At 47.5% G+C, this 13,988-nt stretch overlaps 1 protein-coding gene across 1 annotated transcript in view; it reads left to right on the top strand.

Moving 5' to 3' along the window:
* Positions 1-13,988, top strand: part of BTBD11 (BTB domain containing 11) — a 309,992-nt gene that overhangs the window by 252,646 nt on the left and 43,358 nt on the right. The window contains exons 5-7 of the mRNA XM_041757159.1: positions 7,498-7,663; positions 10,014-10,103; positions 12,039-12,140. Of these exons, the coding sequence (XP_041613093.1) occupies positions 7,498-7,663; positions 10,014-10,103; positions 12,039-12,140 (358 nt within the window). The remainder of the gene's footprint in view (positions 1-7,497; positions 7,664-10,013; positions 10,104-12,038; positions 12,141-13,988) is intronic.

The raw sequence follows: 13,988 nt of genomic DNA, 5'->3' as shown, positions 1-13,988 counted from the left end.
AGCTACACATTACCCTCGTTCCTGAGGAGATAACCGGGGGTGTTCGCTGTCCATGTTTCTGTTGCATTTCAGATGGCTGACTTATATCCACATCTTCTAGAAATTCATAGTCTCTGGCAGCATCATACATCCCACATTCTCTAGGCATGTGTCCATGTTCAGACAGGGCCTCCAGCGTAGCAAGAACAGGTTTGTGTGCACTGTCTCCTTTATCCCTAATGAAACCTGAATGCACATGTCCCCTTATAGATGAGGAGGTGGAAGGCCAGAGAGAGATGGGGGACGTTGCTCAGGGTTACACAGCCAGGAACTAGAGGCTCTGTTGGCATATACATCATCGATAGTTCTCTCTGCCACCGTTCGGTGAGTTCCTGAGGGTCCAGAGAAATGAAATCAGCATCGTTGTCTCCTTCTCAACATCATAAATCCCACCGAGGAACATGAAAGGCCAGTGGCTTGATCCTCGGTTAGGACTTTGTGTTAGGGTTATGCTTCTCATTTTTCTCCCAGACACCTCCGTTTTCAATTATGTGGTCACCGGCATAGCCTGCCTAATATCCTTCTCGTGCACATCCTTCTCCGTGCAGCCTGGGAGCACGGGGCTGGGCTGGCTCGCTCGCCCCTGGACCAGGCACCTGACCCTGTACCTGCCTGTCGCTGGCACTCAGGAAGCAGATGTGCGAATGCATGAACCATGGCATTTCCCCTCTGCCCCGAGCCTCTCAGGGCAGAAATCTCACCCTGGTGGGCTCTCTGCACCCCCAGTGTGTGTGGCACACAGTAGGCATGCTTACCATGGGGCTCTGTGGGATTCGGCTGTGACAGGGTGGAAACACACACAAACCCACGTCTGACATTGAGATGAGACACACGTGGGCTGCATTGAAGGTAGAAGGAGCCAAGTGATTTTAGGGCAGGATACCTACTGCCTCTCAGTCTCTGCTTCCTCGTCTGAAAGACGGGGACACGGAGGGTGTAAGCAGAATGTGAGCATGGGCTCAGAAGCCAGACGAACGCCACTGAATGCCAGCCCTACCACCTACGAGCTGTGTGACCTTGGGCAGGTGACATAAGCTCCATGCTTCAGGTTCTTCATCTGTAAAATAAAGAGAATCGTGCCCAGCCCACGGGATTATTTTGAGGATGCGGTGAGCTATTTCCTGTGAAATGTTTAGCACAGGGAAAGCTACCAACAAATGCCATTATTAGTATTAACGATAGTGTGTTAGGAAAACTATAAATTTTTGCAGAGGGGGAAGTGAGAAGCCATGGGAGCAACAGCAGAGCTGTCACGGGCTCTGCAAACAAGGCCCCAGTGAGGGCTGGGCTCCACAGCAAGCGGAAGGCCCCCTGCCCTGTGACTGGGGAAGTGTGCGATGGGAGGATGGGGGTGGGAGCTTCCAGGCGGCCTGGTTAGATCCTGGGAAGAGGCCCTACCATTGCAGAACAGTCTGCATGCCCCAGTACAAGTAAGTATGCATTCTGTGTACTGAGTGGTTAGCATCACACCCTGTGCTGAGTGGTTCAAAAGTATTTCTTAATCCTCATGGCAGATAGAGGCATACATGCTACTATCATCATCCCTGCTCTTTGCAGATGGGAAAAGAGGGGCTTGGAGAGGTCAGTTACCAACCCACGCTAGCTGGTATGAAGCACAAAGGGATGTGAGCGCTAGTCTTGAGTGCTTGGCCCTGCCTGCTCCGTGGGAGACAAGCTTCCATGTCGAACACTCAGACCTGTGCCTCAGTTTCCTTGTCCAGAGAATGGGAATAATGATAACAAAGCCTGCAAGGAGAGGTCAGCTGACGTGGTAGGAGTTGGGCACTTAGTAGGGTGCCTGGCACACAGTGAGCATGCAATAAGGGGTGGCTTCTATTTCTGGTGAGGGAAAGTCACGGTTGTGAAGACTGTTTGGGCCTTTGAGGTTCAGATCCCAGAGTCATGCACAGAAGCCCAGTGACTGCCAGCACATTGCTAAGAACTGGGCTGTACAGAGTGGTTAGTGGGACAGACTGGGCTCAAATCCTGACTCCTACTTATTAGCTGTGCGACAACGAACAAGTTAATTAGCCTCTCTGTGCCCCATTTTTCCTTGTCTGCTCAGTTAATAACTATGCCTTACTTGTGGGGTTATTGTGAGAACTTAAACACGTTAATATTTGCAGAAAGGTATAATATGCCTAGACATGGTAAGAGCTAGTATTTGTTAAATCGGTAAAACATGTAAAAATGTTAGTGTCCCCATTTTTCACGTTAGAAAATGGAATGAGATTAAGTTCCCTGTGCAGGGTTCAGTGCACAGCATCAGCAGTTAGTGAGGGCAGAGCCAGGTGACAAACCCAGGCTGTTAGGCTTCCAAGCCCACACCACTGTGGACAGGCTTCCCAGAGTGAGCCTAGGTCCGCGCTCAGGAGCTGGGAACTGCCTGGTACCTTCTAGCACCAGTGGAGTCAGGACTGGTCCTGGGGGTAGGGGAGGAAAGAGGGGCTTGGAGACTGGCTGGGCTGGACCCCAGCACCCTGAGTAACTCTGCTCTACCATTTGCTGCTTGTTGAACTGTTCCAGAAACAGCACTTTCATCAAGTGAGACCCCCATCCCCCCTCCCTTCCCAGCCTCTGTCATCACTTACAGTTTGCTTGCAAAACCACGCTAAGGCACGCAGCCTTTTTGGGGGCCAGGGTTTCCCCACTTGGAAGAGGACTGCCTTCATTCTGGTGGAATTTGTTAGATGCGGTATCTAACCTGAGACCCCAGAAAGCGCTTTGTATTACAGTGTGCTTCAGGCCCCATGTCCCCGAATTTGGTTCTTCCAAGTAGTGTGTTCTCTCCAGTGTGCACCTTGCTTTGTGACTTACAGTAATGATTGTGATATGAGAGCTTCGTGCTCAGCCCTGTACTCCTCTGAGCACACTGTACATGGATTATCCACACCTAGAATCCCAGGAGGATGGTATTACTACTAAACTCATCTTACAGATGAGAAAACTGAACAACAGAGAGGTTAAATAACTTGCCCCAAGATCACACAGCTGCTGAGTAGCAGAACGGGGAACTAGAGTTCATGCTCACAACTCCTATGTACGCTAGCTTTAAGAATTAACCTATGAGTAAAATGTGTCTGAGGCCTCACCTGCTCGTGTCTGTCACTGGGAGTACTCGGGAGATCAGCAGAATACATTAGCATCCCTCCTCAGTACTTCCTCCTCGGTAGGGCCAAGATGCCAAGGGGGAAGGCAATGTGATTGCTTGCTGTGCTCAGGCCTGCAGGCTTCCTGGAAAACGTCTTTCTGAAGTCACATTCTTGAAGCGGTGGAAGATATTGAGTCCAAGTCTTGGGGCCGGGGCCCTTGAGAAATTGGAGAAATTGATTACTTCCGTAGCTGGCCTCTTACTTAAATTGATCAGATTTTTTATGGCATCGTTGAAAGCCACTGGCAGGGAAAAGCACAAAGTTGATCACCTTCTGGTGAAGCCCTGGGTGACTGGCTTAATAGATTTCTGCATAAGTAAGTCCCACCCTTATGAGGGCACACATACTTGCCCAGGCCCCGGGGGAACCTACTGGTCTTCAGTGGCAGATTCTTGGGGAGGCCTTCCAGAAGGAGTAAACAGAGCTCTGAGCCATGTTTACAGGAATGCTGCAGGAATTTAAATGCTACGACGAATTTAAATTTTCTAATAAACCAGATTGAACAGAAAGCCATGTTTTCACAAACCTTTATGGAAAATGTTTCTTACCTGCTTTAGCTGGTAAAATAACCAGAACCATTACTCACTTTGTGTGACTGAAGGATTCTGGAAGAACAGGTGTTTCCTGGGGCCTGCTCTCAAGAATAAATGGCAGGTCATGCATGGCTTACCTACAGTTAATAACCATATGCGTCAGGAACAAAGAGAGGAATGATAAGATAGATGTGGTCCTGCCCCCAGGAGGCTGACAGCAAACAAACTGTAGGATGGATGGAATGGAATAGAATGGAATAGAATAGATTAGAATAGAATAGAATAGAATAGAATAGAATAGAATAGAATAGAATAGGAGTAGTCACAGATTGGGAAAAGTGGTAAGAGGGAAGGATGAAATTGGCCAGAGATGGGGCATGTAATGGCAGGAAATGAGGTGTACCCTCCTTTAGAGAAGGCCTCCTTTCAACATGATATTCAAGCTCAAATTTGAGGGGTGAGAAGGAGCCAGCCCCGCAGAGAGCCAAGAAAGGGAAGAGCAAGAATGAAGTCCTTGAGGTAGGAGAGACCTTGGCCACCGGAGAGTGGCACATGCAGAAGGAAGTGTGGAAGAGGAGGATGGGTCTTACCCCTGCAGAGCCTGTGGTCCATGCCTGGGAGCTGGATTCTAGTCTCAGTACTAAGGTATTAGTATTAAGGTATTAAGGGAAGGTATTAAGCAGAGACACAACACAGCACAGTCTTATTTACATTTTAAGCTCACTCTTGGTCTGGGGGTCCCTGGGCAGCTCAGTTGGTTGAGTCTCTGGCTCTTGATTTTGGCTCAGGTTGTGATCTCCAGTTCCTGGGATGGAGCCCCCACACTGGGCTCCCTGCTTCTGCTTCTCCCTCTCCCTCTACTCCTACCCATGCTGGCATGTGCTCTCTCTCCATCTCTATTTAAAATAAATAAATCTTTAAAAAAAAAGAGAGAGAGACTGGTTTGGACAGAGAACAGAATGGAAGCTGACAGACCAGTAAGGAGGCCACTATACTCATCTAGACAAGAGATGTCTGGCTCCATGTCTGGAGCCAGTGTATGGGCAGTGGGGCTGGAGAGCAGTGGATGGGTTTGGGATTTGGGTGGCAAAGTCAACAGCTGATGGAATGGCCATGAGCATGGGAGAAGGTTCTGGCCTGAGCACCTGAGTGAACAGTGGTGCCATTCATAGAGATGGGATGACTCGGAGACCGGTTTGGAGGGTGGGGGGTGAACATGTTAAGAATATACATGCTAGATTTGAGGGTCTGGGAGACATCCAAGAGATGCGCTCAAGAAGGCAGTTGCATATGTGGGTATGCTAGCACAATGGAGAAGTGCCAGGTCCCATTGTGCAGGGTCAGGCTGGGGGGTCCAATCCCTGCTCACTGCTTACCAGCTCTGTGACTCGGGCAGGTTCCTCAACTCTAGAATGGGGCTCCCCATAGCACCTCCATTGTGGGCTTATTGTGATACATGGAAAGAGCTTAGATTTCAGTAGTAAGAACTCAGTAAACGTTAGCCCCCTATAATAACAATTATTATCATCACCATCTTAGCTATGGTAATTTCCTTGCCATTTGTCTCTTTATAATTAAAATCAAGGTCCTCTGTAGCTGGTAAACACTTGTGCTGACGTTCTTGGAGTTACTGATTTATGAGTCTGGGTGCTCAGGGAACACGGGGCGGGGGTCTGTGTCTCCCTCCTCCTAGCCCCTGGTGTGATACCCACACACAGTAGGTGCTCAGTAACATTTATCTAGTCAGGTGAAATGCAGCTTGACTCCAGAAAACAAAATGCTTATTTGAGAGACTCAGTCAAGCATGGAGGAGAGCAGAAGGGACTGAGACACAGAGAGGAAACTGCAAATTCACTGACAATGACAATTCATAGCATCTTTGCTCTCAGGAAGGGGGCACACAAATCAGCCTCTTTCCCAACTAGATAGTGGTCTGTTAGAAGAAAAGCTTTCCCTACAGTTAATCAAATCTGGGGGCACCTGGGTGGCTCAGTCAGTTAAGCAGCTGCCTTCTGCTTAGGTCATGACCATGGGGGTCCTGGAATCCAGCCCCACATCCCATTGGCTCCCTGCTCAGCAGGGAGTCTACTTCTCCCTCTCCCTCTGCCTGCCACTCCACCTATTTTCCTCCTGTGCTCTCTCTTTCTGTATCAGATAAATAAAATCTTTTAAAAAAAAATCTAATATCTCCCCAAGATCTGCACACACACCCCACCCAATCAAGGCTCCAGACATATCAGCACGACACACGCAGATCCCCACCTTTTCCTCTCCAGAAGCTTCTATTATATTCCCCAGAACCTGGCCCTGTTGCTCTCACTCTCTTGCTGTGTTCTGTCCATTTGGCCTGAAGCTTCTTCCTTAACCATTTCTTTTCTGGAAACTTAGATGCAGCCCACCACCACCACACCAGGGGTTTCCTCTCGTCCCCTGGAGATGCTGGGATCCATGGTCTCTCCCTGTGTTCTTTTCAAATCATGGCAGGTGACTCTGCCCTTTCCCAAATTAAAAAAAAATTTTTTTAATTTCAATTTCAGTTTCAGGTAAGCTGTGAATAGTGTTTTAATGTACATTTGTTTCATGCAGTGTTTATTAAAGTACTTTTATTTGCTAAATCTAGCACCCCTCTCTGTGAGAGTCCCAAATGCAAAGCCCCACACACCATGCCTTATGGCACAGCCCTGTTCGGTGCCCTAGAAGTTCACATCTTGAATGCCAAGCCCGGGGTCCGTCAGTCCTCCCCCACCACCTATGGGGTTTCCCTAGAGAGTCCTCCAAACATCTTGGGTGTCTTGGCTCCCCTGCCTGCCATGGAAAGGTCTTAATCCTGGAGTCCAGCGTCCTGGTCAACCGTGGGCCTTTCTTGGTCCCTCCCAGTGCTCTTACAAATAGACCCTTGGAGGCCTTGCCCCACACCCAGCTCCTGAGGCCTTGCCACAGATGAGACCCCACATCAGCACCAAGTTTTCTATCTCCACTGCATCAGCTCCCCCTGGTGGCCAGAAGCAAACTTTCTATCTCCTGCCTGGAGCCCTAAGAGCTCCTACCCTGGGTTCCTATTTCAGGGATGCCTTCCGCCCAAGCGGAGGTGAATGATACATCAGAAATGCAAAGGAGAGTCAAGCACATACCCATCCCACCCACTCCCTGAGGCTCCCTTAGTGGTTCACCCCTCAAGTGCTCCTCCCCCAGGTCCTGCCTTGCTGATGAACAGGAGCCTTGGTGCCATAAACCTTCTGGAACTATAGTTATAGTTAGAAGCAGGAACGGCACCAGGAATTCTGAGCACCTGACTCCTTTCTTTGGTTTCCACCCTCTGAATTTGCACAGAGAAGGGACAGAAAGGGGTCTAGGATAGGGTCTACTCCAGGCTGCTGGCTGGGCGGCCCAGGGTGAGTCCTTTGTCTGTGTCTGTCTCCCCGTTGTTAAGAGGGGTAATGATAGTACTTGCCTTTGGGGTTGTGTGGGGATCAAACAAACTAATTCACGTGAAGAGTCTAGCTGAGTGCTTAGCCTAGAGTAAACATCCCATCGTTAGTAGCTCTCACCATGTTTAGCTCAGGATGCTATAGAAGCCTGAGGAAGACAGATCAGCAGCAGTTGTAAAGGACAAAGGATCAAGACATCCATATTTTAATTGGAGCCGAGGAATAGGCAGTTGACAATGAAAAACAAATGCAAGGGATCCTTGGTGCTTTCTAGCTCTCATGGTCTTCAAGGACCAGTTCCTGGGGAAACCACTACACCCACCTGACCACCTCTCCCTTCCTTAGGGCCGACGACTGCTTTTGTGCTTCTCGGAAGCTGGATGCAGTGGCCATCGAAGCCAAGTTTAAGCAGGACCTGGGTTTCCGGATGCTGAACTGTGGGCGCACGGACCTGGTGAAGCAGGCAGTGTCTCTCCTGGGGCCCGATGGGATCAATACCATGAGCGAACAGGTACAGGGTCTGAGTCTGAACAGACACCTCACCCCCACCCCTCCACCAGGTGCACTGCCCCCACGCAAGATGGAAACAGCAGGCGCTGAACACACACTCCCCCTGCTGGTGACTTAGGATGATGTTTATTTTATTTATTTAGTTTGAGTTTTTTAACTATAAAAATATCCTTATTCATCTTTATAGAAGTTGCACATGATCAGTGCAGCTGAAATGGAAAATACAGAAAAATAGGCCTATTCCAGAAAGGAAATAATTCCATCACCCAGATAGCCACCATTTATATTTAGTATGTGTCCTTCAAGTCATTTTTTTCAGCGGGGTTAAAATTAGTTCTCTGCCTGCCTGCCTGCCTGTCTATTACTGCTTCACGGAACAACTCCAGGGGTATTTTTACCAAACTTTCAGGGTATGTTTGAGATATACAGAAGTCATTCTGGGGAACCCTCGGAGGCACCTCAGAGATAGGCAGCTGCCCCCCAACATCCTCAAACTGAGGTGCAGTGAGAGGCTCCTGTGCCCACCAACCAAGAGACACCACGTGGGTGAAGATGTCACAGACAGAGAAAACAAACAGATGAGCTCCAGGTGGAAAGTCACAAGGGACAGATGGAACCGTTTCGTATAGGGCAGCTCGTGTAGCAAGTTCCAGGGAAGGAACAGCAGCTAGGAATTTTCTTGAGCAACAAGGAACCCTAACATACACACACACACACACACACACACACACAAACTTTTATTATTTTTTAAACTGGGATTTATAATCTCCTGCCTTTTCCAATAACTTATATTAAAGGCACTTTGCAATGTCATTAAATATTCTTTTTTCGGTCACTTTTAATGGCTACATAAAATGGACATATTATTTATTCAGTTTACCATCCTCAGTTGTTGGATATTTAGGTTGTTTCCAATTACGTAGTATGTCAACAATGCTGATTAGTAAAGCTAAGAAGTTAAACACACAAGTCTTTGTTCAAATCCCTGATGATTTCATTATGGAACTTTTTTTCATTGAAGTATAGTTGACACAATAGTCTCAAGTGTAGAAAATAGTGATTCTACAATCCTGTATGTTATGCTATGCTCATCCTTAGGGAAATTATTAAAAATGGAAATAGTGGCTCAAGCACATTAACCTTTCTGCAGGTTCTCAATCTCAAATTGCTTTCTCAGAGACTTTGTTTCCATATACACAATCTTCAACAGTATATGCGTTTCCCTTTTGCCAGTATTTCATTGGAGCTTCGCTGTCTTCTTATTTAGAAGAGCTCTCTACATTTTAGATATAAACCCTTTGTTATAATCTGACAAATATTTCTCAATTTATTTTTTAATATTTTATTTAAATTCAATTTGCCAACATACAGTGTAACCCCCAGTGCTCATCCCATCCAGTGTAAATTTGTTTACCTTTAAATTTTGCTTATAATATCTTCAATTTCATTGTCCTCTATGCTGTAATGATTTTTGTTCATGATTTCTTCCATTAATTTCTACACCTAGAAGCAGATCCAGGTACATATCTTTTATGGTTTTAATTTTTTCTCTGTATCTCTAATCAAACTATGAATTATTTTGGCATATGGTATGAGATCAGGCTCTAATTTGCATGTCTTCCCAAATAGCCACCTTCACAACACTATTTATTGAAAAATCCATCCCTTCCTTCTGCTGGTTGTGGACCCTCAAACTAAGCAGGAGTCACAGGCAAATATGGAATCCCTAAAAGCCATTCTTCATTCACTTGCCTTTTGCTTGTAAATGATAATGTCAAACCAGACGTCAGTGATGGGGGCATGCTCAGAGGCATCCAATTTCCCTTGACACTGACCAGCAGCTTATATAAAGTAAAAATGACACTTGTTATATTGTGAAGGAGAAAATGTCAAGGAAACAGTGTTTGTGAATTAGGTAACTTGGACAAATGTCACAGAATCCAGAAAGTTGAAAGACCTGTAAGTTGAAATCAGCCACTTCTTTTAGCACATACTCTTAGGTCTGCTGCAGCCTAGGAGAGATCAATGAAAAAACACCAACTTAAACAAAGATAATTGAAAAGAAAAAAAGACAATCCTCCCCCCCCCCCCCCCCCCCGTTGTTGGGCTTTTTTGGTTTTGGTTTTGGTTTTGGTTCTTTTTTTGGTTTGGTTTGGTTTTGGTTTTGGTTTTCAAAATATGAAGGACTGTGCCCTTATGAGTCATAAAGGCAGCGTATTTATTTTTTTAATGCTGGATTTTGAGTACAAGCATAGCCACCTACACACAAGTAAAAATTTCCATGTGTTATTGTCGAGTGACACAGCCGCCTTGTAAACTCTCTCCATTCTCTGGTTTCTAACCCACCGCAGGGCATGACCCCACTGATGTATGCCTGCGTCCGTGGGGACGAGGCGATGGTTCAGATGCTGCTGGATGCCGGAGCTGACCTGAATGTCGAGGTGAGGGTGTAGAGGGCTGCAGGGCCCCTTGGCCTGGCAGTCCCCCTGGGGGAAATAAGCAAAGAGAGGGGGGCTTTTTCTCCCGAGAGCCATCACTGAAGGCACTCAGTCCAGCAAATAGTCAGACCAGGTGGTGGATTTCCTGCATCCCAAGGCCCCAGCCCAACCACACTCCAAGGAGCTGCCCATACCTGCGTTTCATTTAAAAACCCACCAACGAAGCTGCAAGGAGCATCAGCTTCCCCTTGCCTCAGCTGTACTGAGTCTGATTCTTACTGCTGATCCGTTCCTTTTGGGATCAGGGCAGAAAGCCCTCTTCTGAGCCATCAGCCCTTTCTGCCTAATACAGTGCTGGGCCATGTCCCCCGATCTGAGATGTAGCTCCCCGAGATGTTCCGCCCTGCCAGCCAAATCCTGACTGGTTCACCTGTTGGTTGAATTGAAGCCACAGGTCTTAAAGCCCATCGCAAAGCCTCCTTAGGGCAGTGTGGTGTATAGCAGAAAACGTACCCCCCACGGGCTTTAGAATTTGACACTTGGGCTCAAGTTCTGAAATTGCTGAGTCTTAGCCACTTGCTTTGTGCTTGGACAGGTGGCTTAGCCTTCTGGAGCCTCAGCGTCCCCATCAGCAACAGGGGGAGAATAATCACAAAGACTACCTAGCAGAAGTTTGAGACTCAGTTAATACTGGTCCCCCACAGACACACACCATGAGACTTGTCATAAGTGAAATCATGCTTTTCGACCATGTTCTATCCTGTCTTCCTGGCAGCCAGCTATTGGCAGCCCCAGAGGCTGGGAAGGTTGGCTGCTGCAATCCTAGTTCAGCAACCCTATAAAACTTTGTTAGTTCAAAATTAGATGTTTTCGTAATCTTAGTGCTGTGCTTTTTTTTTTTTTAATTAGTGAATTGGATATTCATCTGAGGAAAACAGGCAGTAGGCAGAGTTTTGCATCCAAACCCTTTTGGATATTACAAGTTTCAGGTATTGGGGATTTTCTTGCCTGTTAAGAACCACCACCACCCCCAGCACTGTGCAGGCCTTGCAGGGGCTCCTCACCGTTGGGTCCCAGTGGACTTCTCTGGTCATCTCTAGCCCATCCCATGGCTCCCAGCTCAAGGCCTTCTCCCAGCAGGCAATTAGTGAACTCAGCTGCTCTGGAGGAAACAGGCATCATAGCTGTATGGGCCCAGGAGTGTTTGGGAGGAAGGCCATGTGCAGGTGCCAATCTTGCAGGACCCCAGCCTTCAGCTGCCTTGCTGCCTCTCTTTTGGCCTACGGTATGTTGAGGCCTATGTATTGAAAGACCAATATCAGATTGCACATTCATGGTGTGTCCAGGGAAGGTTTTGTGCCCATGTTTCTAGAAGCATGATGTTCCTTGTCAACTAGGAAGCCAACATAAGGGTGAAATGAGGACAGGGTGAGGTGAGCTGTGACCAGTTGGGAATGTCACTCCATTGGATGGGCGGTAGTCTTCCCTGGCTTGAAAGCTTGAAGCACAACACACACCCCACACACACCTCGCCTGAGGTTTGCTGCTGCTGAGAAATTCCCCTAAAGGTGTGTATGTAGTGGTATGGCATCTCACGCTGATGACCTCCTGTGGCCCCCAGAAGCACCACACTTAAGCAGGAAGAGGGGACAGGCTGGGGAGCTGGCTCATGGTAGCTGCCACTACAGCTTCTCCAAGGCACCTTAGAGAAGGTTAAATCATCCATTTAACTCCCTTCAGATGAGAAGCAAAAAAGAGTCCCTACAAGACATCGAGGACAAAAAGTCACCACCTCACTATCACCAACATTTCCCAAAGCACTTTCAGAATGTCCTTCCATACATCTCCAGCCCACGTGCCCAGCCACAGATAGGTCAGACTTGCTAGTCTAAATATTGTGAAGGTCACATTTTGAAAATAACTTCAATTTGTTTATAGGTTGTCAGTACTCCTCATAAATATCCATCCGTCCACCCCGAGACCCGCCATTGGACGGCTCTGACTTTTGCTGTGTTGCATGGACATATTCCTGTAGTTCAGGTATTAATGGATTTCCCTATCCACGTCTGACCTTTAATTTTACCTCCTTCATTATGCAAATCTGTACCTCTCCCAGCATGCACATTCCCTAAGGGATTCATATTGGTTAATTGCAATTAAGTATAGCACATTCATATCATATAAATGAAAATATCATATGTAATGATCTATATGGCCTGGCTTTAACCAATATGAAATTATCACATACCCACACGCAGCCTCACACACACGAGTGGCAAATCTCCGAAGCTGTTCCTGGTTGCTCGGGGGTGGGGCCTGAGCTGTGATTTTGTGGATTTGTTCATTTTGCTTGTCGTTAACATAAACATAAGACTTGGCTGGTGTGAGACCTCAGAACCTCCCCTTAGGTGTGACCCTGGTGTTTGTGTAGAGTCTAGGGTCTCTGACTGGTGGAAAGAAGCATCCCCAAGTCGCCAAGGGAATGGTTCTAAAAGACACTTGCTTGGATCCTACCTATTGAGAATCTGATCGCAGAGGTCTAGAGTAGGGCCTTTGCATGTGTCTTCTGAAACAGCTCCCTGAGTATGGAGAGATGTCCTCATCCAAGGTCCTTTGGGCATTGAAGTATGTATTGCTTGCACTTTCTTTTCTGGTTGTTGTACAGTTGATATTCAATGACTAGCCATCTAGTACATTCTAGATCTTAAATTTGGTCTTTAGTTCATCAAAAAAAAAAAGAAATAAGCATCCAGGTCCATTACCACACATGGCCTCATAATGCCGAACTTCGGGTATAATCAGGAACACTTGTTTTTATGTGGTCCAAGCCTCTTAGAAGTATGCAGAGCAGAAAAGAGTTACGGGGACCACTGGGCGATGTTGGAGATCCATAGGAATCTTGTTTTCTCGGTCATGGAACTCCTTCAGAAAGATCCAAAGTCATGTTCCAGGAGGTGGAGTGTATGACATGGTACACTGAGAGCTGACTTCTGCTGTAGAATGTCATGCCCAGTTCACTCCTGGTAGAGGAGTTTAGGAAAGAAAGGATCAGAGGGGCAGCCTAGTGGACACAGATGCCATCCCTTAAAGTCCAGTGGCATCCTAAGCCTTCAAATCAGGAATAGGAGCAGCAGGCAGCCAAGCAAAGCCCCATGGAAGTCAGGCCACTTCTCCACTGCAGGCACACATGGCATGGAATGCCAGCCCTCTCCTGGCGGTGCCCTCAGGGAGCCCTGGGTAGGTAGTCAAGAAGGCAGAATGTTCCTCCTCGTTTTCCATTAGCAATGCTAAGAGCACATTCACTGTGGGTGAGACCCGGCATGGACAGTCTCCATCTTTATGAAGCCCAGACATCTTCGGGAATACACAGAATGGAGTACACTCCTCAGAGTTCCCTCTGCCACTTGATTAATTGATCTCGCTGGCCAGGAAACTTGGCATTTGCTAAACTATCCTCAGAGCCACCCAGAATGTTCTAGAAGGGATTCATGCCCCGGGTGGCCCAGATGGTCCCCAAAGTCCTCTGGAACTCAAGATTCCGTGGTTCTAAGAGGCCACTCTAATGCTCTCCGAGGCTTTGTGTCTCCAACCCAAAAAGAGTCTTCCAACACCCTGGTGCCTCAAGAGTCCAAGGCAGCGCTTCTAGAGCCTTGAACGTGCATATAAATGACCTGGAGATCTTGCTGCAATGCAAACTCTCATTCAGTTGGTCTGGGGTGGGGCCTGAGCACTCATATTTGCAACAAGCTCCCAGGTGATGCGGATGCTGCTTTCCGAAGACCAGGCTTTGATAGTCCGAGGTTCTAGGACATTCAGGAGGCCGTCAGCTCACCCTCTATGTACAGCTGCCCTCACCCTATGCACACGGCCACTGACCCAGAGGGAGGG

Source organism: Vulpes lagopus, chromosome 5 (genome assembly GCF_018345385.1).
Source record: "Vulpes lagopus strain Blue_001 chromosome 5, ASM1834538v1, whole genome shotgun sequence".
In the NCBI taxonomy this organism is placed as follows: Eukaryota; Metazoa; Chordata; class Mammalia; order Carnivora; family Canidae; genus Vulpes; species Vulpes lagopus.
Note: the sequence above shows the minus strand (reverse complement) of the source record. Positions and strands in the feature narration are given on the sequence as shown.